General features: G+C 38.6%; 1 protein-coding gene across 1 annotated transcript in view; it reads right to left on the bottom strand.

The window, feature by feature from the left end:
- Positions 1-25,145, bottom strand: part of LOC140241387 (uncharacterized) — a 79,340-nt gene extending 54,195 nt beyond the window's left edge. The window contains exons 1-10 of the mRNA XM_072321118.1: positions 24,942-25,145; positions 21,147-21,676; positions 16,783-17,076; positions 15,960-16,150; positions 13,137-13,228; positions 11,987-12,237; positions 10,694-10,749; positions 8,448-8,559; positions 7,380-7,532; positions 4,274-4,365 (exon numbers count right to left, since the gene is read on the bottom strand). Coding sequence (XP_072177219.1) covers positions 4,274-4,365; positions 7,380-7,532; positions 8,448-8,559; positions 10,694-10,749; positions 11,987-12,237; positions 13,137-13,228; positions 15,960-16,150; positions 16,783-17,076; positions 21,147-21,676; positions 24,942-25,105 — 1,935 coding nt within the window. The 5' untranslated portion in view covers positions 25,106-25,145. The remainder of the gene's footprint in view (positions 1-4,273; positions 4,366-7,379; positions 7,533-8,447; positions 8,560-10,693; positions 10,750-11,986; positions 12,238-13,136; positions 13,229-15,959; positions 16,151-16,782; positions 17,077-21,146; positions 21,677-24,941) is intronic.
- Positions 25,146-26,100: the final 955 nt, after the last annotated feature.

The following is a 26,100-nucleotide window of genomic DNA, read 5'->3' as shown; positions in this document are numbered from 1 at the left end:
ACACTTTTGCGCTATTTTCTGAACGGAATTGACTTTTGTTTTACATGCTTTGCTATTAAGTGAAATTTCATTTCATTTAATAAATAAATAAATAAGCAAAATATGGCCAACATTATGATAACGTTCAAAATGAATCTCCAGATTGCTCAGCAAGACGACGGCTTGGAACATCGATCTTCAAAGGCACAAGTGCACCTGTGGAATTCTTTTGTACATCAATAGAAATCTGACAACTGTTTGAATAATTACAGCCAGTTGGAACTCCATGTATAAAACCTCCTTGGTACGACTAATTTAAAGTGCAGAGCACACGAACAGAACAGTCCCAGAGTGCCAGCATGATTGAGCGCCCATTTCATGAAATCTTTGAAGGTTTCCATGGGGGTTAAATGTTAAGAAAGCTTCACGTCACACTACATATTCTTTCTTGGGTACGTGTGTGGCCCTGAAAAGAGCCTACTCACTCTCTTAAAGGTACTAGCCCACATTTGCAAACCCACGAAAATCAAAACTGCATAAAACAGGTCCAATATGACTTCAAGTACAAGTTATAACAGTAACATACCTCACCTGTTGCTCTTTGTCTATACCATTCGATAAAAGAGAGAAAATCATCGTTTTAAAATCAATTTTCAAACCGGGTCAACCCGACCCAAAATCGAATTACGAGAGCGGGCTAGCTACGTACTAACTGTGACCAGCCCCAACGTGCAGCGTTGGGGCTGTGCCGTTTTCGCATTCAGATCGAGGAGTTGTACAAAACGGGTGCCGTTTCGGCGCTATATTTCCTTAATTTTTCAACAAAAACTACTAGGAATACTTACATGGGTCGATTAAACCTAAATGATTAATTTCGGCGACTGTTTGATGCATTTCATTGCTTATGATGCAGAAAATGTTGTCTTATTAACGCGAATATCTTCAGCTCACCGATGCTCACTGAAACTCACAATCACTTGCACAGGCGCACAGCATGCATGCAGTGCAGTGCATTGAGAGCATGCGTAATGCGTACTAATGGATATAGCAGCAAGTCTCTCCACTGTTGCACTAGGGCAGGCCGCTTATTACTCCTAAAAAAAAATGTCGAAAATTTTGCAGTTTCTAGATAAATGGGTGAGAAAAACAAAGTCGAAAAGGTAATGTATTAATTGTCACTGTGTTTATGATAGAAATTTAGCCGTGCTTTATTTGTGAAGTCGCCGTGAATGTGGCAGTGATTTTTGCTCCCGCTCAGCTGCGAGGTAGCCGCCAGAACCGCGCCTTGCAGCGCGGTCTCCGGGGCTAGCTACTGGTAACTTACACATGTATCGCATGCAAGTAGTACGTACGTGGACCGGAGCTAGCGAGCGTTATACGCATGCATACGGTGCATTTTCATTTATTTTTATGAAAGTAATGGACTAATTGGAACGAAATTTTGCACAGGTGTTACTGCAATCATACCCAAACTCCATGCTAACTATGAGACCAATTGCTGCAGGTTCACAAATGTGGGCTAGTACCTTTAAAGGGTGTGTACAGTTCTGGTTGAGGTGAGGATTTAGCTCTTAACGTTTTGCGAGATATTCAGAAACCACTCTATGAGATGTCAAAGAGCATGCAATTCTAAGGGATATCAAAAGTTTATTTGATGAAAATTGGTTTTGAAATGGCTGAGATATCCAAGAACAAGGTGAAACAAAGAGATCCTAATAAAGTCGTGGCCTGTCGCCTTTTATTATTATTACTCTTTTGGATATCTCAGCCATTTGAAAACCAATTTTCATCAAATAAATATTGAATCCAACTTAAAATTACATGCTCTTTCATATTTCATAAGAGGTTTCTCATTATCTCACTTAAGGATGTTATAAACCTGCATCCCCACGTCAACCAGTACTGTACAGTCCCGTTCATATTCTGGTTAGCATGTTCTTAACCCTAACTTACCTGGGCTATTTAGCGAGCTTGAATTCATGGGGGGGGGGGCATTATGGCCCCCCTTCAGATCTCGGCTGTTGATCGTGCGATCGCCACAAAATTTTGCATGAACATAAAGCCGGATGTAATCTACAATACTGTTAAGTTAAATTTTCAAAAAATTTGCATTTCTAGTTTAAATCAATTAATTATGCAAATATATGCAAAAAAACTAATTTTCGTCTGTAATTAGCTTATGGTAGTAGCTTATGGAATGCTGATTTTTGGTGTAAATATTCCTAGTGACATTCTGAACATTTGTGCGTAAAAAAAAATGTCAGTATCAAAATTAATTTCTTGTCTCATGTTTTTGAGCAATTTTGGGGTTGACAAAAGTTTTTTGAAGGGGTGTGGCTTCGGAACGGTATGCCCGGGCGCGACAAATTTGGTCTCAAAAGTTGCGCGAGACTTGAAATGAAAAAGTTAGCGAACGGCGCGGTCAAAAAATTTTGCGTGCTGGAATGGTCGCGGAATTCATCGAGGGGGGGGGCCATTATGGCCCCCCCCCCCAGGTAAGTTAGGGTTAACTGAATTGCAGATGTACTCATTCATTTAAAAATGGTATTAAGAACATGCTTAATATTGAAATGTCAAGAGTGAGTATGCCCTTTTCAGGGCCACACACACACATGTATACGCAAGAAAGAATATGTGGTGTACTGTGAAGCCTTCTACTATAAAATGCCCATTTCATGTTACATAGTTGTTCCTAATGTCACATCATATCATGGTATACACACACATCAGTTTGTGTTTGCCTGCGTTTGACACAGCGACAAAAACATGTAAAGGACACACACACATACACACGCATTCACACACAGACAAACACACACACACACAGACACACACACACAGACACACACACAAATATCATAAGAATGCTTACCATTTTTAAAGGTATCATATCTCTGCCGACAAGTACATTTTGGTTTCATCTGTAACCATGTTCAGTCTATGATAGGATGGGCCACTTTATTGTGATGAAACATGTCTATTGCAGTAATTCACTGAAACTGCACCCATATACATAATGTAGAATTTTCCCCACATCAAAACATGATCCATCACCATGTTTTCTCTAATAATTGAAGCCAGAAAACTGTAAAATGTTCCTGCTATATCAGTTACAAACGGAGTGATGTCTGTCAAAACATTTTACAATTTAATATCTCATCACAACAAACTTCATACAAACCTCCACAGATTATTGCACACATTACAACTGTGACTAACATTGTGACATGCACAGCATCAAATTCCAATACAGTGGACTCCCACTATAACGGAGTTCAGGAGACCGGCATTTTTCTCTCGTGATATCAAAATTTTGTTATAACCAAACAAATATACAATAACAAAGAAAGAACGGATAATATTGTGGCCTGAATCTTTATTTCATTGTAACCTGAATTTCGTTACAATCATGTTCGTTATAAAGGGAGTGCACTGTAAAACAGGCAGGAGTTTCAGGCACAGCCTCAGTCTATTTATAGGCGGGGTCTTGTTTTGTTTGCTATCATGATAACTCAAAACTGCTTTAATATCCCATAGTATCAAGCCGGTGGAGTAAAATGGAGTCAAAAGGGGTCTGAGCTTTCGATCCCAGCAGAATCTTCATCAGAGAATGACGACCCTCTTTGAGTGCTCACGCCCTTTTTGACTCCATCATTAGGAATTGTTACCATGATGGATTTACTGACACTATCTCTACTCTGTGTGAAATATCATGAGAACATGTCAAAGAATGGGTAACAAAAACCATGCATCTCATTGGTCGAGAGCTGTGTGTTGATTTTTACTGGCCGTATGCTGCCTCACAGTGGTAAACATGTTATCGCACACTTGCAGCAAGAGTATTTGCATTTGTAGCAAAAGTTTGTGCACTCAGTAAGAGAGGCTTATTGGCTAAAAATCCAGTAATATTACTGGATGCATGGTTTTCAGGCTTTTGACTATGGCAAGCCAAAATAAAATGCATCCAGTAAATTTGCCAACACGTAACATGACAGAAAAATTGATTTTCAGCAAGAAAATTGTTGATGACGCAAGTGTCTTTTTGTGGGTCAGTCAGGATAGTGCGCATGTGGAAACTATGGAATTCAGCCTAAACCCACTCAGCTTTGCCTCGTGGGTTAAGCATTCAATAGTTACCCTATGCACACAAGTCCAATTGACGCACTCAGACCTGTGCATCATTTGTATACTTTTTTCATACAAGCCTCCACTGAAGGCCCATCCTTATGAGGAGAAGTACTGCATGTTTTATCTCAACAAGCTAAGGACTCATCTTATTTTTCTTTGATCTTACCTGCAGTTCCTTGAATTTCTTCCGTAATGACAGCTGCTCATGAATGCTGATTGCATGTTGTCTCCTGAGTTCCCTCAGTTCTAGCTCACGATCTGACACAAAGCACAGGAGTTAAGAAAAAACTTGTTACTGGAAAATAGTTCTCTTGAGCTATTACAGGAAATTCAGCTGACCACTTACACTTACTTTCCTTTTTCAGCTAATTGCAAGACTATGACTAATCATGCCTTAATTATTTCAAGAGCATTCACATATTTGATGAAAAAGGTTCAATTGCATGGTACACACTAGCTATGGTTTCTCCATTTTTCCTTACAATTATTTTACAACCAAATTCATGACAAAAGTGCTGAAATGAGTGTGTTCTTTCTTGTACATTAATACTGTTTTGTGGCATGACATTGCAGGAGATATTAACTAGAAATGTCGCTACGGCGACTGGTGTATGCCTCCGCCATAATGCATGGTTCTCCTAATAGGTCTATAGTACAATGTCTTGACAATGTGTGATGACAGTTTCAGACAATTGGCAAAATATTAAAATGACAGGTTTGCCACAAATGTGCTGAATGTTCACTTTCCTAGAACTAGGTTCAATTGGATGAATGATTAAAACGTCAGAGTGCAGGTATTTGGGGGAACTGATGATTTTTACTTGACTTTTGACCCTTTTATAAGTTTATGCATTGAGAAATTTTCAAGGTATTGAGAAAAAGTATAATTTCAGTATCAAATGGTAAAACAGTATTATCTAAACCTGGCCTTTGACCTTTGACCTCACAGTTCCAAAGAGAATCACTGTTAGGTAGAACATGCATAAATATGTAAGCTTCATGATAATACCTCGAGTTACTTTTGAGATATGGAGGAAGAAGTGCAATTTAGCCCTTTCACTTGACCTTTGACCTTTTGACCTTTGAACTTTTGGCAAGAAACTTCCCACAGAATATATATTGGGTTATAAATGCATACATCAAGTTAAAAAAAAATCCTTCAGGCATTGCATAAATATAAGGAAAGTAGTGATATTTTGAGGAGTTGACTGTGACCTTTGACCCCTGACCTTTGACCCATGACCCCCAACTTCCCTAGATAATCACTGCCCATCGGTACATGCATATATACTAAGTTCCATGAAGATACCTTGAACCATTTGCGAGATATGGAGAAAAACATGAAATTTCAACCTTTTTTCACAAAATAATCTGTGACCTTTGACCTTTGACCCCGTGACCCTAAAATCCAAACAAAGTATCATCCCCCCAGGATATACCCTCATACCAAGTTTGATGTAAAACCACCTAATGGTTCCTGAGATATCAACAAAAACAAAACGGGACGGACGGACGGACGACCCGAAAACATAATGCCTCCGGCCACTTCGTTTGCGGAGGCATAAAAATACAATTTGCTCAAGTAAATAGTTCTGCTAATCAGAAACATTTCAAACCATCAAGTCCACTCCCAGATGAGAAACATTCTCACTTAAATTTGCTTTCTCTGGCTACCAGGACTGACGTAACCCATTCCTCCCATAATTCTCTGACATCCTTCAATACATCCAAAATGAGATTCATTTTGCCTGTTGACAGAGAACGGACGGACTGGTAATCTACCTGTGTGAAAGCAGTCATGCAGTAAATGTATCCCCTCTCCATGGTCAACTATATGTGTCATCAAACAATGAAAATATTGATCTGGTGCAAGGTATGAGCAGACTCGAGTGTGCACTGATGGGCTCACAGACTCTTTTGTTATAGACAAAACGAGGCACCTGAATAGTGCAGCGAACACTAAAATCTACTGAGCTCAGCCTTAATGGCTATGTACATCTTCATATGAGTTTTATAGCAAAACAAGCACATCGGAAGAAAAAGCAAATAATACTGTGATATGCACAGTTTTCCTACAGAACAAGAACAAATGCTTATAGTACAAACTCCACACTTTCTATCAAAGCCATTTTTCTAAGCAGTAAAACACAAATAAACATGAATGAAGATAAGGAATGCAGACACTCTTGTCAACATTTTGGGAACTTGATATACCAGGTTCCTGTAAGGAACAGGTCAAGAGAAAACAGGTTACACCATTATGACCCAGTTACTGTCTGTTTAATACCAATTTAGTAAAATATCTGATTCTCAAAAGAAAGAGGGTAGTATACCACATTGTAGCCACAGCTTGTAAGTCCCTTGATTTACATAACCATCTGCATCCAAGATATGGCCATCTCCAAATGACATGAACGATGAATTCCTGTATTGAATTTGTTTGTTGAAATATTCTCACCTTACCAAGCCCTCCTAACTTCTCTACACATATTGCCACAGGATGCTACCTTGTTCAAGAATATTGGAGGGGAGGGGGCATATCTCCCCCCATCATTCCCAGATAAAAGCATCCCCATGACCAGCAGAGTTATACACTGGTATCATTTACCCACATATGGCACTTACAACATAAGCTGTCAACAGTGTATCATAATGCCAGTACGGACATAAAGCTTTAAGTGATTGTATAGTTCTGATTTAGACCAAACTTCAGGTTTCTAACAGTTTTTACTTCTATTTATTTATTTTTTTTTTTGTGTGTGTGTGAGATAATGGGAAATCTCTTACGAAGTTTGAAAGAGCATGTAACATAAAGAGGGATTCAATGTTTATTCAACAGAAATTGGTTTTCAAATTGCAGAGATATCCAAAACAGAGCAATCCTAACAAAAGATGGGACCCCTTCATTATTAGGATCACTTTGTTTTACTTTGTTTTTGGATGTCTCAGCCATTCCAAAACTGATTTTCATCTATTAAACTTTAAATTCCTCCAATACTGTATCATACCTTTAAAGTTTACCACCAAGCACAATCTGCTCTCATTTTCCACACACTGGTGGAAGCACATCCATTTGGGATCCTAAAAGAAGTTTAGGAAACAGGAGCTTCCACTCTCTATGATCAATCTTAGATACTTGCCCAACCCCCCCCCCAAAAAAACAACAACAACAACAACAACAACAACAACAACAACAACAAACAACAACAACTTGTGCACAACAAGAAAAGGAAAAGAAGAAATGGGCAAAAAGCTGAAAGATTTAACCCTACCACAATGGAGGTCTAAAAACGTTGAGCAGAAGCCTTCTGTGTCAGGCATACCCTCCTTGAAGCACTTGCAGGATCGGCACTCGGTGGACGTCGAGGCATCTTGGGTCTGATTCTCCAGATTGCTCAGACCCAGTGTCTCTTGGTCCATCTCATCTGTGCAGAAAGAAAGAATGTGGGATAAAGGCTATTATCACAGTGGTTCATGGACTTGTACACATGTACATCCCTCACTGAATCACTGAAAATGGAAAGTGGACAAATTGGAGCTTGATCCATCACCATCTTGACTTTACAGGGATATACATTTCCACAGGTTACACCATCATAAAACATTTTCAAACCTAAAGGAGAATTTTAAACATAACTATGTCACTTGCAGAACACTTGTACTGTCCTAAATATGATGCAACAGGAAGCACTTGTTAAATAGACTCTTTTTCAACACTTCAGTGATGACATGCCAACATTGCAGATGTTGTATCCTTGCAATGACAAAATGTAACATACAATGTATGATGCCCATCCATAAAATTATCACTTATTGCAATCCATTCTCAAGAAATCTGACTCCAAATAATCTGATACAAGCTTCATCAAGTTGACTTATGGATTGGATTAAGATGCAATGTAAAAATTCCTTCCTAAAGTTCATTAATTTTAACAAACTTTAGGAACTTTTATCTTCAAGTAAGATTTAAAAACAAATAAATAAACTCAAGTTTCCATGTCATGCTGCATCTCTTGTTTTGCACCATTATCCCAACAATTCTTATTAAACAAACACAGATATTGGATTCTTTAAAATACTGCTCAGCAAACTCAGGCTTTTGATTTCAATTCCAGACCGATTGAGGGCAAGTTTTGAACATAAAGAGCTGATGCTATTGGCCTGTGTGTAATGCTTGATTCAAACATATTGGAGAGGATGCTGACTAAAGCCCTGTTTTAACAGACCATACATAACAATGTTGCGACAATGTCAGAACAAGATCCCTCGCTTTGGGCAATAAAATTGCAAAGAGAGAGCAAGGGGTACCAATTTAAAAGCTGCAGTGTGGTTGTACTCACATATTTTGGCAGCTAGGGCCGTCATGTGCTGCTTTCCAAGAACGTGTTGTTGCATGTTGTGGTTGTTGGTGAAGTACATGTTGCACACTCTGCAGTGCAAGTGGTTGCAACCCTGGAGAAACAGAGATAACATCATTACCACTGACCACTCTTCACTCACACATAAATGCTATGATTTGTGACATAACAGCATTGCTTCATGTTCTCCTAATAGAACATCAAACACAGCAACCGACAGTGATCTTGGCAGAATCAGAATCATAAGAGGTGAAAAACTTTTATGATGATATGTGTGAAAGGAATATGTGAGTCTGTATGCTCAGCCAAATACAGCTGTATAAACAAACAAAACTATTCACACATGTATGTATGAGTACAGTCAAACCTGCCATAGCTACCACTTTTCTATTGAGGCCACCTGTCGTATACAACCACTAGACTCAATACTCCCAACAGAAAAGTCATGCTAAAGATCCTGTGTATAGTGGCCACCTGTCTATATTGGTCACTTTCTTCATCTCCCTTAGGTGGCCGCCATAGACAGGTTTGACTGACTGTATATATGTATGCATATATAATACTTTTTTTTTCTGAATAAGAGTAACTGGCAACATTGTCAATCACATTTGCTACCTAAAGTTTAAAAAAGAAAGAAGCTAAATTTCAAAATTTCACATACTGATAAACAAGGTGTACAGCTTGGTATACAAGACATATTACTTTGATTTCTTCCTTTCCTTGATATCATCACATCTGATGAACAAGCAGCCAATGCCCAGCTGATAATCTCACAAAATAACTATAATTATCACTGAAGGTGATTAATACCCCCGCCCCTAGTGTTACTTTATGGTACACTCGTATGTGATGTCATGAGGGCAATGACGTTAATACCAAGTTTGTGCACTTGTCGAATTGGAAAAGAATAATTTTAGTTTACTGTACGTGTAAATTACAGAGTTGACACCGAGTTCCACAAGGTTTGGGTAAAAAGTGTGGTTACCATGGCAATGCATTGTCTGATACAAACACAAGGGACAGTTTGCATAACTACACTTAAAGACCATCATACACACCAAATTTGACCTTCATAGCTTGAATGGTTTATTTTGATACAAAAATGAGTGGTTACCATGGCAACACATTTTCCTCAAACTAACACATTGCTGTCTTGCAAAACTACACTTCTAGATCATGATACATACTAGATTTGACTTTAATTGCTTGAATGATGGAAAAGTTATTCGATCTGCAAGGTTTTGGTAAAATTGTGGTTACCACGGCAAAAGTTTGTGTGACAAACACAAAAATTATGTGTTCCACATCTATACCTCAGGGCCATAATGCCTATTAAATTTGGTTTCAATTGCTTGAAAACTGTGGAAGAAGGTCACTCCACAGGATTTAAAAAAAAAATGCGGTTACCATGGCAACGCTTTGTCCAATACAAATACAAACGACATTTTGCAAAACTACACTTAAAGAGCATCATATACACCAAATTTCACCTTCATAGATTAAATGGTTCAATTTGATACAAAAATGAGTGGTTACCATGACAACACATTTTTCTTATATTAACACATTGGTGTCTTGCATTGACACTTCGCGATCATCATACATAGTAATATTACTAAATTTGACCTTAATTGCTTGAATGATGTGGAAGTTATTCAATCCAAAAGGTTTTGGTAAAATTATGGTTACCATGGCAACGCTTTGTCCAACAAACACAAAAATTATGTGTTCCACATCTATGCCTCAAGGCCATAATGCCTACCAAATTTGATTTCAATTGCTTCAAAACTGTGGAAGTTGTTCACTCCACAAGATTTCGAAGAAAACATGCTGTTACCATGGCAACGCTTTGTCAAGTACAAACACAAGAGTGTCTTGCATAACTACACCTATCGATCATCATAGATACCAATTTTGAAATTGACTGCTTACATACTTTGGAAGTTATTCAATCCACAAGGTTTGGGTAAAATTATGGTTACCACGGCAACGCATTGTCCGACAAACATTAAAAACATGTCTTGCACATCTATACCTCTGTATCATCATTAACCCTAAGTTTCATTTAAATTGCTTCAAAACTGTAGAAGGAGTTCGCGACGCAAGATTTTGCAACAGACCAACCGACCGACCGACCGCCCGCCCGACCAACATCACGGTGATTCCTATATACCTCCTTCACATTACGTGTGGCGGGGTATAAAAAGTATCTAAACTTGAATACTTACCAACATATCAGTCTTGTTGATTTTACTGATATGCTCCTCAATGTCTTCATCAGTACCTGTAAGACAACGACACAAAATTTGTATTAAATTCCTGTCTATATCCATTAATGTAAAAGCTTTATTTTCACAAGGGTTTTAATTTACATGAACTTTGCCAATCACGGTTGGGATATATGGACACGCATTAGTGCACTTACGACAGCCTCGGTGTGAGACAAAAAGAGATATGATAATTTTTAAATTGACTGAACATATGGCACACCAAATACCAAAAGACAATGGATTGCATATAGCTGCCCATCTTGATTTCCTGTAGTCCACAAAAATGCTGCAATCATTGATGTACTGTATAAGCTGTTATTTTCGCGAGGGTTTAATTTTCGCGAATTTCGCGAATTTAACAACACGCGAAAATGTCTCCATGCGCTAGGGTAATAGTGCATTTATGTTAGCATGGGCATCAATTTGCGAAAACAACACCCCACAAAAATGTCTATGACCTCCTCATTCGCGAAAGTATGTGCACACGAAAATGACGGCTTATATACAGTACCTGGTACATGATAATTAATCGGATAAATAACCTGTACAATCAAACAGTGCTGTACACATATACATACTTTACTTTGGTCCCAGCCATAGGTTTACGATCTAAACCACACTAGTTGCAGCGCCTATCAGTTTCCAGTCAATATTTCTTGACATTTGTATAAAGCATTATACCCTATGAGTTACATATACCATTGGAAAGCTTGTACATCATGAAGATTTTACAAATGATAATCGTTATTCCATATAAAAACTATAGTTTTAATAAGTGCTTTCTTTTGAATAAAAATGGTGTGATTATTCATGAATGTGTAATTCATATGTAATTTATATTTATATTATGTCATATGACATCATTCATCAGAGGACTCTGATTAACATCTGATATCAAAGACCATTATTTTCTCTTTCAATTGATACACACTGTTCCTTTCCATTATATTTCTTCTCGTATGTACATGTAAGTGACATCAATACTTGAAAATTGGAGTAGTTCGATCTACAAACCTTTATATCATTTGGGGGTAATGAAACCGAGGGAGTAGTCCTAGCCATAAGATTTTGCAACAAACTGACCTACCGACCAACATCTGAATGATTGCTATATACCCTCTAACATACAATGTGTTGGTTGGGTATCAAAAAATAATGAAATCAACTTCCCAACTTTAGATACAACAGCAAACCAGCTGTTAGAGCGATGTGTGCACAGTTTCAAAGTGGTTTCCACGGCAACTGCCTCACCTGCGAGAGACGGCATGCCCTCCTTGGTTTGCTTGTTGAGCAGGGCCTGGCAGCTGGATGTCTCTTGATACTCCTTGATCTCCTTCAGGTAGCGCTCCCGCTCCCTCCTCTCCATCTCCACGTACTTCCGCTTCTCCTCCTGGGGCAGGCCGCTCCACATCTTGCCCAGGAAGGCTGGCACCCTGGAGCCACTCAGTTCCGGGTGGCTGGCCAGCACCTTGGAACGCTGCTCCGCCAGGAACATGGCATACCTATCAAACGAACAAAACATTAACCCAAGAAATAGACGTAAGTCTCACTACACTGCTCAGTGAATAATCTTGAGTTGTCACAAGCTTGCTAACTTATACCTAAATCATCCTCTCCCCACTCCCCCTCTTTGCAGATGGCTCCATAATATCTGAAAACAAAAGAAAAGAAAACAAAACACATGCATGCACAATTGCAGCATTCCATAAGCACAAGTCCTCCCGCTCTTGCCAATCAATGCATGATTGTCTGTTAAAGTTTAAAACAAATTTCATGTATTGAACCTGTAACCCAGTGAAGACTAGTCCCGAGTATACTAAGACAGGAGTCTGTGGGAAACAGGTGTTATAGCAAAATCACCTCCTCTTCAATGGGTTAACTTCAACTAAGGCTGTCACAGACTAAACTAAAAACTAATTGCTGTCTCCAACACATTGTACTTCTTATAGGGTTATGGCAGAAGACAACCAATTCCCATCAGTGGCAGGTTGGCAATGTCTATGTGACTGAAGCCAATTCCAAAAAGTTACTGGGAAGCTGCCTAGCAGATCACAAGAAGAACATACTATCTTCTGTCGTCATTGATTATTGACCATCCCGATTTGCTTTAGTTTTATTTGTTTGTTATTTTTTTAAAGGAAATCTAAACTACTCTAAATACTGAGTCAAGAATATGGAACAAAAGGGTATATTTCATGGAAACTGACATATCAGGTTAGTGTTAATATGACTTTTAGATTTTGTCTCTTTCTTGAAAAATACTTTACACCGAATATGATGCTTCACCTCACACCCAACACTTCCAATTGTGATACCAAACATCTTTCACTGACAATTTCTTGTGAAGTATATTGCTGGTTCAGACAAACTACATGTAATGCCTCGAGGGTACAAAACTTACGCTGTGGAAGGGGGCTTTGGTGCATTCGCCATCTTTATCACATCTTTCTTCCTCTTTCTTCCCTTTGGCCAGCCTCCTTTTGCTTTCTTTTTCTGCAAAACACAAGATGGAGATAACATAAACGACTGACATAAATGACTGTCTTGCCCCATTCCCCCTATACTTACACTACATGTATGACAATTGCATTGTCCTTTGCACTCATAATAATAATAACAATAATAGCAAATTCTTACAAAGCACATTTCAGACTTGACAAGAATTTCAATGCACTTTACAAACAAATTATAACATGATACAAAATGGTGCCACCAAAAATTACAATTTACCAAGTACAATACATTACTCTGCAATAATCATTTTACATATAAAACTAGAAATGTCGCTTTGGCGACTGGTATGCCTCCGCCATAATGCATGATTTTCCCAATAGGTCTTGATAGTACATGTGGACAATGTGTGATTACATTTTCACAAAATTGGCAAAATATTGAAATGACAAGTTTGTCACAAATGTGTTGAATGTTCACCTTCCTTGACCTAGGTTTAATTGGATGAATAGGAGAGCATGTATCTAGGGATTTAAGGACTTTAACTCGACTTTGACCCATTCATACATTTAGGCATTGAGTAATTTTCAAGGTACAGGTGTGGAGAAAAAGTGCAATTTCTGAATTGAATAGTAAATTGTTACCATTTTCATCTGGCCCTTGACCCTAAAATTCATAAGATAATCACTTTCAGGTAGAACATGCATAATATGTACTAAGTTTCAAGATAACTTGAGCCACTTCCGAGATATGGAGGAAAAAGTTAGTTCAGCACTTTCACTTGATCTTTGACCTTTTGACCTTTGAGGCAAAAAAAGAAGAAAAAAAAACTTTCCAGAGAATTTCTATTAGGTTACACATGTATGCATACACCAAGTGTAAAAAAAAAAATAACCCTGCTGGCATTGCATGATAGGAGGGAAAAAGTAAAATTTTGAAGTGTTGCACTTGACCTTTGACCCCTGACCTTTGACCCCATGAACCCTACATTCTCTAGATAATCACTTCCAGTCAGTATATGTATATACTATGTTCCATGAAGATACCTTGAACAATTTTCCAAGGTATGGAGAAAAAAAAGAAGTTTTAATATTTTTACTTGACCTTTTGACCTTTGACCTCACGACCCAAACTTTCACCAGAGAATCTTAATTGGGTAATACATGTATACACTAAGTTTCAAGAAAATATCTTCAGGCATTCAATAGATATGGTGGAAATAGTGAAATTTTATGTATTTGACACTGACCTTTTGTCCTTTGACCTTTGACCTCATGACCCAAACTTTCACCAGAGAGTCTTAATTGGGTAATACATGTATACACTAAGTTTCAAGAAAATATCTTCAGGCATTCAATAGATATGGTGGAAATAGTGAAATTTTATGTATTTGACCTTGACCTTTTGACCTTTGACCTTGAGCATGTGCACCCAAAAGTTGATAGGCACAACTTCACCCCCTAATACACATACATGCCAAGTTTCATTAGGATACCTCAACAGGTTTTGATAGTTACCTTGTCCACAAAATTCATTACGGACGGACGGAAGGACGGACGGACGGAAGGACGGACGGACGGACGGACGGACGGACGGACAACCCGAAAACATAATGCCTCCGGCACCACTTCGTGGCGGAGGCATAAAAAAGGGGTAAAAGTTGCCATACATCTGGCATAGTTACATAAATAATTTAACAAACATGTGGTATTTCATATAAATAAGTTTTGAGTTTTTGCTTGAAATTGTCCATCAGCATCTGACTTCTCAGTGGGTCTGGCAGAGAATTCCATAGTGTATGAAAGTGCAGCATAAAGAAAAAGCCCTCTCCCCATAAGACTCTGTATGGATGGAAGGTACAACGAGTAACTTTTGAGCAGAGGATTGGAGACATCTAGGTTTGTATGGGATTACGAGGTCTGGGATGCTCATAATTTTTTTTCTTGTTTAATCATTATCACACTATCCTTATACACCATAAGAAGAAAAAAAAAAGCCTTGCAATTTCAACATTATGGAATGGAATACAGCACAGACTTGTTCAATTACCCATTAACATTTTTGTGCTTTCCGTATGAACTTGTACATTTAAAGTCATGCAAAACTGGTTTCAGTTAGAGACATACACCTCGTACATATCATCCCTTGTAGGCCCTACATGCAAATTGAGAACACTTAGGTATTGAAAAAGACACTATTTGGAAACCTCCTGTAAATTTTGATCTCAAGAGGGTCTTTATTTGTTGAGTTAAATTGATTCAAATAATTTTTTTCATACTACAAAAAAAAATTACAAATCTAAACTACTAGTCTAGTTTTTACAGACCTGTGTGATGCACTTATGTAGTTCATGTAAGTGGTGTGCTGTTATTTGCCATAAATAACAAAGTAAAAGAAGCTAATGACTTCTTCCTTTCTGACAGCTTTAACATGCATATCTTTAGTTCGAAGTATAGGTATCATATTACAACCACAGGAGGATTAGTATACAGTATGCAGCTGTGCCTTGTACACAGAATACGTTACGGTGAGCATTTGGTGCGTTATTTGAATTTTAACGGCTAACAACCTTCAAATATCACAGAAATGTTATAGCTTTACAATAGTCTTGTAATTCTGGTGGAATATATCATGTTCTGTGCTATTTGGGAAGGAATACAAAAGGGATGGTCCATCTTTAATGTTATACATCTTGCCTTCTAGGAATACACTTTACGACACATAATGATGATGAATTAACAACAGTGAATCAAAAGGCTACTGTTCCACTAACCTCTATTGTTGGCACAGTGACTTTTTTTGAGATGTCTCTCTCAGCCGTTTGGGTGGGAGCAATGTTTACCATTATGGACCCTTCATTCTGCACTGCTGATAAGTTTCCTTCTTCATCCTGAGTTGTCATGGCAACAATATTTTCATTATCTTGTGTATACACTACAGATCCCTGACGGATGACTAACTGACCTGCGTGAGTGCAAGGAAGAAAGATGATAATGACCAATTAATCAGCAATGTTCTCTGTGACTGAATCTTCAACAAAGTTGAAGTAATGTTGGACAGGGAGAGGAATCACATTGTGAACAATTCAATAAGGAAACAATCTATCACTTGCATATTTTGTCTACTCAATTACATGTCCTTGTGATTGTACAAACACTTTGGTGATAAAACAGACATATAAACAAAGCACGTTTGACTGTTTTGTCAAGTATCATCAGAATCTGTATCAATCAAATACTAAGTACAGTGGACTCCCGTTATAACAAAATCCTTGTGACCGGCAGTTTTCTTTTATTATATCGATATTTCATTATAACCAAACAAATAAACAATAAAAAACAAAGAGATGTTGTGGCCTCAATTTTCACTTTGTTGTAACAGGAATTTCGTTATAATCATGTTCTTTATAACGGGAGTGCACTGCATAAAGACAGTGAGTGCTTTGAATGTAACAAACACTAATCAGTTCACCTGTTTGAGCGTTTTGTATTGAAAGTTTGATTCAAATGATGGAAATAAAATTAAAAAAACACACCACCAGCCAAAAGACATGGCTTAGCTTTCGGTACTGATGACGATGACAAACAAGTTCCAACCTGTGCTAGAGAGCTCCACACTGGGAACGCCGCCCACGTGGACCAGCGAGACGGCTTGATCTGTGATGGCCCCTCCCCCGATATCCCCAACATCAGAGCTGACCTGCTCCACTGTCTGTACTAGCCTGGCGAGCTCCTGCGAAGTCAGTCTGCAGGTGACAGGGAGCTGCCGCGCCTCGCTCGATTCCTCGTCCTCCACGCCAGCAACCATCATTTCGGTCAGCGAGGAAGGAGCATCGCCTGCCGGGCCCTCTGCCTGCAGAGAGGCACCAATGTCAATCGACTCTCCATCCCCTAACGTGAGACATATGGAAACAGACAGTGTTATATCCTGAATATTCTTAACCTATGCAACATTTTGTAAGAGACCTGTGTGATAGAGTGAATTGTTTAACCCGTTGAGGATCGTTTGATTTTGCTACAACACACATTTCATATAGATGATTGCCCGAGTATGCTCTGGACTCGTCCTCAACAGGTTAAAGACGAAAAATTTATTGCATCTTGAAAAGGAGGACTTTGTCATGTATACATCCTTGAACTGGGTTATTGTAGAGTCCACTTGTTCAGATTATCAAATATATCAAATATTAATAACATTATTGAATACATCAACTTCATTGCCAAAACATACTACTGTGAACACCGACAAAATGCCAAATTGTAATCCATTCTACATTTATTTTAAGTGGCATATACTATGCAATATATTAACCCCCTCAGCACATGACCATAGTGTACACTTGCGTTGGGACTTACTGAGAATGCATGATACATTGAATCTTACGTGGGTTGAAAAATAGAATGTCGGGCAGAAAATGAAAAAAAGGGCTTGCAATGCAGCTGGTAAACAACACTGAATGACTGTTGTCGAGCTGCCTCTCCCTATCACTCTGATGCATTATAATGTGACCCTGCATCACAAAGCCATCAAAAAGTCGCCATATGCGGATTCTTAAAGGTGCATGGTCCCGGTGTTTTAGTCAAATGCGTACGCGGGCGCAAGGCGCAAGTTTCCTATAGAGACCTATGCTATCGACTCCTCTTTGGCGCTTACGCTGTGGCCCACTTCCCCGAGTTCGAAGAAGTCCGATCCACTGTAGTCAGCGGTCCGATCACAGTTCGGCTCATGAATCGGCTGAGGGGATTGACAGCTTTAGCAAACTTCTTTTGTGATGTCATACTGAGAAGCACATATGCACGCACCCTGGCATTACTACAGACTGCGTGATGCGCAGAGAAGACAACGAAGGCAACGTTACTTAGCAACACCTACGCGCTTTACTCTTGATGACAGCTCAACTTCGGCAATCTTCATATCAATGCTAATGGTGATCGGCAGTATCATCAACAGCGCCCTCTACACTACCGGGACTATGCACCTTTAACTCTTTATGTGCCACGTTTGCACTCCCGACTCGATAGACGGCGTGCCAATTTCACATATTCTGCTCAAATGCACAAACCCGCCCAAACCAACTGATAAATCTCCAAATGCTGTGGTACAATGAAAGCATTTCTTACGATTCTGTTCCTCTCACATATAATACAATTGTAGCTTGCATTTTATGTGGTGACTGACTACATGTAGCAAGCTGTGTTCCCCACTGGATCTGCATGTACAGTATATTCCTAGTTTCTGTCACTGTTTTCTGTTCAAAAGTCATGCCTTTACAGTAATGTAGCTACTGGGCATTTGCATGAAAAACAATCATAGATTTGTCATACAACTTACATAAAAGCAAAGCTTCGCATTTTCTCTACAACTTTGCTGACTGCATGTTCAATTAAACAGAAATCTATGAAAGTTACAGTGTATATAGATTTGACAAACAGAATGTTTTCTCAAAGCATGGCTACGTTGGTGTCTCAGAATAATGTGGCACACAGAGGGTTTCCACCATTGCACACAAAAAGTTAATTATGTGCAGATTCTGAAAGAGCAGACGTCAGGCTTTAAAGGGTATGTACAGTTCTGGTCGAGGTGAGGATTTAGCTTTTATTAACGTTTTGCGAGATATTCAGAAACCACTCTATGAGATGTCAAAGAGCATGCAGTTCTAAGGGGTATCAAAAGTTTATTTGATGAAAATCAGTTTTGAAATGGCTGAGATATCCAAAAACAAGGTGAAACAAAGAGATGATGATAAAGTTGTGGCATGTCGCCTTTTATTATTAGCACTTTTTTGGATATCTCAGCCATTTGAAAACCAATTTTCATCAAATAAACGATGAATCCTTCTTGAAATTACATGTTCTTTCATATTTCATAAGAGGCTTTTCATTATCTCACTTATGAATGTTGAAAACATGAATCCCCACCTCAACTAGTACTGTACAGTCCCTTTAAAATTATTTTATAACTCAATACAAATGGACTCTGCTAATCTAAATCTAAATATTACAAAGAAAGCACACACTCTGGAAAAGTGTGAACTGAGAAAAGAGGCTCCAAAATATGGGGTCTATTCAAGTGCTTAACCCGTTGAGGACGGATTGATTTTGCTACAACACGCATTTCCCATAGACACCTGCCTGAGTATACTTGGGACTCGTCCTCAACAGGTTAATCTTTACTAAGATGTGCTAGTTGTGCAATGAATGGGACAAAAATAAAGGGATTTAAACCACCACAGCAACAACAATGAAAAGATTATCAGATTAAGCTGAAATTAAACATGTTCTATCAGCCCATTCTGTCCATGATTAATGCTAACTTTCAGAGCAGTAGCATCATGCTTTCAAAATTTATTCGAGTTGAAAGTGAAGAGTGTGTAAAGGATTTTCACGAAATGAAAAGGGGCCTCTATGGCATACCTAACCACACTATTTTATTTTTTAACTAGAAATGTCGCTTTGGCGACTGGTATGCCTCCGCCATAATGCATGATTTTCCCAATAGGTCTAGATAGTACATGTGGACACTGTGTGATCACATTTTCACAAAATTGGCAAAATATTGGAATGACAAGTTTGTCACAAATGTGTTGAATGTTCACCTTCCTTGACGTAGGTTTAATTGGATGAATAAGAGAGCATGTATCTAGGGATTTAAGGACTTTAACTTGACTTTGACCCATTCATACATTTAGGCATTGAGTAATTTTCAAGGTACAGGTGTGGAGCAAAAGTGCAATTTCTGAATTGAATAGTAAATTGTTACCATTTTCATCTGGCCCTTGACCCTAAAATTCATAAGATAATTACTTTCAGGTAGAACATGCATAATATGTACTAAGTTTCAAGGTAACTTGAGCCACTTCCGAGATATGGAGGAAAAAGTTAGTTCAGCACTTTCACTTGATCTTTGACCTTTTGACCTTTGAGGCAAAACAAGAAAAAAAAAACTTTCCAGAGAATTTCTATTAGGTTACACACACATACACCAAGTGTAAAAAAATAACCCTGCTGGCATTGCATAAATATGAGGGTAATAGTAAAATTTTGAAGTCTTGCACTTGACCTTTGACCCCTGACCTTTGACCCCATGAACCCTACATTCTCTAGATAATCACTTCCAGTCAGTACATGTATATACTATGTTCCATGAAGATACCTTGAACAATTTTCCAAGGTACGGAGAAAAAAAAAGAAGTTTTAATATTTTTACTTGACCTTTTGACCTTTGACCTCTGACCTCATGACCCAAACTTTCACCAGAGAATCTTAATTGGGTAATACATGTATACACTAAGTTTCAAGAAAATATCTTCAGGCATTCAATAGATATGGTGGAAATAGTGAAATTTTATGTATTTGACCCTGACCTTTTGACCTTTGACCTCATGACCCAAACTTTCACCAGAGAATCTTAATTGGGTAATACATGTATACACTAAGTTTCAAGAAAATATCTTCAGGCATTCAATAGATATGGTGGAAATAGTGAAATTTCATGTATTTGACCTTGACCTTTTGACCTTTGACCTTGAGCATGTGCACCCTAAAGTTGATAGGCACAACTTCACCCCCTAATACACATACATGCCAAGTTTCATTAGGATACCTCAACAGGTTTCGATAGTTACCTTGTCCACAAAATTCATTACGGACGGACGGACGGACGGACAACCCGAAGGGAGGCATAAAAAAAGTGTTCTAGAAAAACTGCTAAAAACACACTTTCCCCATTCATTTTATGATCCCCAAACTATAGAGTAATGAAGAAGAACAACAAGTCTTTTAAAAAATGTGAAAAACTCAAGATTAACTGCGGTGACCCGTTTCACCTCTTGTGAGTTCTCACATAAAATTGAGTGGTGCAACATTTTTGTGGGTTATGTGACACACAGTTACATATACCACGAAGTGAATGCCAGACTCCAACAAGCAGCAAGCCCCACTGCCTAGATACAGTACTGTACCTTGTGTCAATGCAGCAGTACTGATGAGACTGGTGGTGTTTGTGTTGGTTGTGAACACAACATTACAACTACTTGTGATGGCTGAGAGGGGATTGTCACCAGTCTGGTAGATGCCCATGCCCAGCGCCGACTGCTCGCTCAGCGCGCCGCTCCTCCCGACTTCTTTCTCGCTGAGGGCGCCGAGGGACCCAGCTACAATGTTGAGACCGACAGAGATATTATGCGAGCTTCCTTCCTGGTGGCCCTCGCCAGCGAGAGAGTCAGTGATGGCGCTGGACACAGAAGATGACGTGAACGTCCTGGGCTGGCTCAGAGAGTCCGGCATTGACTGAAAGATGCTGGTCACTGCTCGCAGTGACTCTGGACTTATCACCGTTCCCGTGAGGAGTCCTCCTGGTCCACTGGATAACCGGGGTAGATTTGAGCTGATGTCGGAGAGCGTAACATGACCCATGCTACCTGATGCCGAGGCAGTGGTAATTGGAGATTCAGTGATGCTGGGCTGAGCACTTGAGAATGAGGACACCAGTCTATGAAGAGGAGAATCAAAGAGAAACCCAAGCATGGCAGGAACTGGATATTTGGGGAATGCAATCTCAAAACCTTGACCAAGGCAAAGAATTTCATGCAAAGAGAGTAGTATAATACTGTATAAGCTGAATATTTCGCAAGATTTTATTTTCGCGAATTTCACGAGTAAGGTCTATCTGCAAAATTAAAGACACACGAAAATAATGACTCTGATCCCGCTATGAATGTGACGCAAACATACATTTCCCCATTCAGCACAGTATGCCACGATCATGATTAACCACTCACACAATCATTGGGAAGTCCCATTCGCAAAACTTTAGACTCGCTAAATATATGCCGTATTCAGTACTTCACATTGAAAGTATATAGGGTACACATGGATTATACATTGTACACACACCGGCAATTCCATAATTACAGACGTACATGTACATTGCATTTCGTACACTTTAAAAAGTTCTCACAACTAGACTTGAGTTGATTTTAATCATCCATCTCAGGTAAAGTGATCACAAAATAATACTCAATATGATTAATACTTTGACCTTGAAATAATGGAAAATAATGCCCTTACAGACGTACATTGTACGTGCACAAATTGAATTTTCTGACATCGGAATTTTAAGTGGAAAACTGTGAATCATGTGAATTGTGGGGTACTTTCCAGCAAATTCATTCTCTTTCATTTCAATTAGCGGCAAGAGTTCCTTTTGAGACAGCCACCCAAAAGTGAGTGCGTGCATCCGTGCATATCGCAAGCAAGGTTAGGCTAGGTAGAGTTGTATTACACGATCTGCACTTATTTAGTAGGGTAACATCCCCAGTATTCGGTCACTTAAGCTTTTTTGCAATATTTTTCAAACTAAAATAATACATACATACATCATATCTACAGCAATGTATGTGAAATATATCAAATTTCTTTAATCTCAACTTTTATTTCGTTAAATATCTCACAGAATTGCACAAAATCGCGAAATATTTCACCTTGAAAATTCCCCAGTATACGGTTATCGGCTCCAGTATTCGGTCACACGATGTGCGCGTTCAAAGTCAATGCATGTTCAAGGCAGCTGAAAAACGCGCGCACGCGCGCTACCTTGTTGGCGCAAAATTGCATCGGGGAAGTTGCGGCGACCGTTGGTGACCGAATACTGGGGCCTCGGCACTTGCATTCAACCCTTGTACATTGGGACACTGTATCGGCACGTACGGACATTTTGTTTTTCTTTCGCGTTTTTGAGGATACCATTACACTCCAAGCTTGCGATAAGTGAAAAATCCTGCGAGAGAACGGCGTATTTCTCGATTTTTAGCGCTTTTTCGGCGACCCATACTCTTAAAACTGGGCCTTATCCGCGCGCGCTTTTGGAAAGTAGCGCCGATTCTGCACTTTTGACGGTAAAATTTGGGATTTTGGATGGATTTTTGGAGGGGGTTAAGGGAGTTTCCTGTTGTGAATGAGTGTGCAAGTATGTGAATTAGTGTGATTTGCGTGTGTATGACAGTTGAACTTACTGGCTGGTGACTAGTGATAAGTGACCGAATACCGGTGCCTGACCGAATACTGGTGCCCTTACCCTACAATGCTACATAGTATAGTAAGGGTACTAGGTCTCGCGCAGGGACCTAATGATCGCGCATAGCGTAACTGCGTATAGCAAGCGATATTACGCGTAGGACTAAGCGCAAAATCTGCCGATACGCCCATGGAATAAACATACCTGACTTACCCCTCAACATGAGAAGGAAGCAGGTAAGAAATTTTGATTTCCAACAAATTTTCCACTAAATTTCCAATTTTTTACCTTGTACAAACCTACCTTCCCTTAAAATCTGTTCTAAGGATGTTGTAGCCTAGACGTGTCGTCTCGCTTGTCTCGTTCGTAGTCGATAGAATTCGTAATTTGTTCGATCGATCGTTTACCACGTGACGTCATCATACACAAGAACAATGTATGTTGCCAGCTACGCTGAAATACTGTTAATAAATGTTGTTTTAAGTCAAATTTTAACACAACGATTATAATATTACAAAGGAATAAATATTTCAGTCTATCGAAGTTGAAGTGTGATTCAATTTGAATTTGCTTGTGTTTTCTTGCGCTAACTTGTGATATATTTGTGACAGGGGAGGGCCATAATGATACTGAAGAAAACAAATTAGATGAGAGTGTGACAAATGGGTGACGAAAATGAGAGGGTGACGAATGGGTAAGCACACACACAAACACACACACACACACACACACACAAAATATATGTTCATATTTTACTTTTTTCCATTTTATATTACGTGTATATTATTGGTTAAAGTGATTAGAAATATTGTAAGAAAACTTTATAAATGAAAATCATTAACGATTATGAAAATATCAATGATAAAAATAATGATAATAAGAATGACAAAATGATGGTGGTGGAAGTGATAATGATAATAATGAAAATGATAATGATGATGATGATTATGATGATCGATGATGGTGGTGGTGATAATAGTAATAATGATAATAATAACAATAATAATAATAACACATATAATAATAGTAATAATAATAACACATATAATAATAATAATAATAATAATAATAATAACATGTAATAATAATAATAACAATAATATACACAAGTTAGGTAAAAACAGGGACAAATTTAATATCAAGTGAAAAAAAAATATTCTACGAAAGCCGGAGCACGTTACAGCCGCAGAGGGGCAGACACTTTCACGCATGAAACTACAGAGGGCAGCTGCGCGATCTTTACATACCCCGAGAAATTGAACGCATAAAAAAAAGTCCGACATACAAACGGCGACAGCGCACTACTCCGTCATCGTATCATCAGGAGATTCTGGGAGGTGATTTTCCTGCATTTTCGTGATATTCATTGAGAAATTCAGGTACGATTATGGAATAACTTCTATTTTAAGAGCATTTCAAATTTTCGTGCGCGATATCTAGACCCCTCAACCATACAACTAGAAGACTAGTGTGATTGGGGTGGCTGTCTCAAAACTAGTTTGTCAAAAGGAAGTCTTTCCCAATTAGCTCTTAAACAACCCAAAAGTGCAGAAATCAAGAAATATTTTCATCTCTTATTAGGAATTAATTGCACCCCATTTGCCACAAGGGTCTAGAGAGCAGACACAGCATAGTCTAAACGTTTATAGAGTGATTCACCATCTCGCACGTTCTCTGAGCATGCATATCATATTGACACAAAGTGCAATATACGGGACTACAATAATGTACGTTTACATACCCAGCAGTGTCAATGACGGGCTCTGATACGGAAACTGACACATTCCCAATCAATGAGGCCGTTCCATTTCCGTCGAACTTTCCAACATGGTGATCTGTTTCAGTAGTAAATGAGTCTAATGTAAATTGGTGGTCGGACACACCTGAAAGGTCGTGGTTTTCCATAGTTTCTCCTGTGACATTTGCTCTGATCCTCCGACAAATGTTGACATTATACTCACAATGGACGGTGGTGGCAGCAGATGGAAGCCTCTGAGGAGATGCCTCCTTTGATGCCTCCCGTATGACACTGACAGAGGAGATAAAAGACGAAGAGCCCCCTAAACCAGTCCTGTTGCAAAAAAAAAAAAAAAAGAAAGTTGCAATTATGAGATCAAACATCTCTGAATACTCTATTTTTTTCCGACTTACGTTTGATTTACATGGCCATGTTTTATCTCATCTCTTAAAGCAGGGGCGGATCCAGGAATTTTGTAAAGGGGGGGGGGGCGTGACTAATTCTGGTGCCACTTCCGGGTTTCATTTCATTTTTTTTTCTTTTTATTTCTCTTGTTTTTAACGAAAAATAAAGGGGGGCATGCGCCGGTTGCGCCCCCTCTGGACCCGCCACTGCTTAAAGTTATCTTAGAACCCTCAACCGCTTCTCATAATAAACTGATGTTTGAAAACTTATTTACTAAAGTACATGATTTCTCGCAAACATTTGATTGATAGATTTTTTTTTTTATCAAGAGCGTAAGCACTTGGAGAAAATTATGTTACAATAAAATTGTCATCACAATGATTATATGTTTCGTAACAGATAAGACTATCAAAAAGTTTTTTGTGTTTTTTTACTAGTTTGTTATTATGTTTCATTTTGATATGACATTAAAAATACATTTTATATTATATTTATGATTATATTTCGAGTATTTGTTACATTATATAGAATTCAATTTTACATCTCTTCAATTGAATAGTCGTTATCATAATAATCTTATATTTCAGAAAAGTATTATTTTGTTCCTATTTTTTTTCTCCAGATAATGTTTGTTTGTTTGTTCATTTCCCTCTAAGAAGATGGCTGGATAGCCCATATTCAGCTACGTTAAGCTGGTCTTCCATGGAGTCCAGTTGGATGTGAGGTGGGACCACTTCACCGGGTTAAACACCCTGCT

Source organism: Diadema setosum, chromosome 18, assembly GCF_964275005.1.
Source record: "Diadema setosum chromosome 18, eeDiaSeto1, whole genome shotgun sequence".
Classification (NCBI taxonomy): Eukaryota; Metazoa; Echinodermata; class Echinoidea; order Diadematoida; family Diadematidae; genus Diadema; species Diadema setosum.
This window is presented reverse-complemented; position numbering and strand designations above follow the sequence as displayed.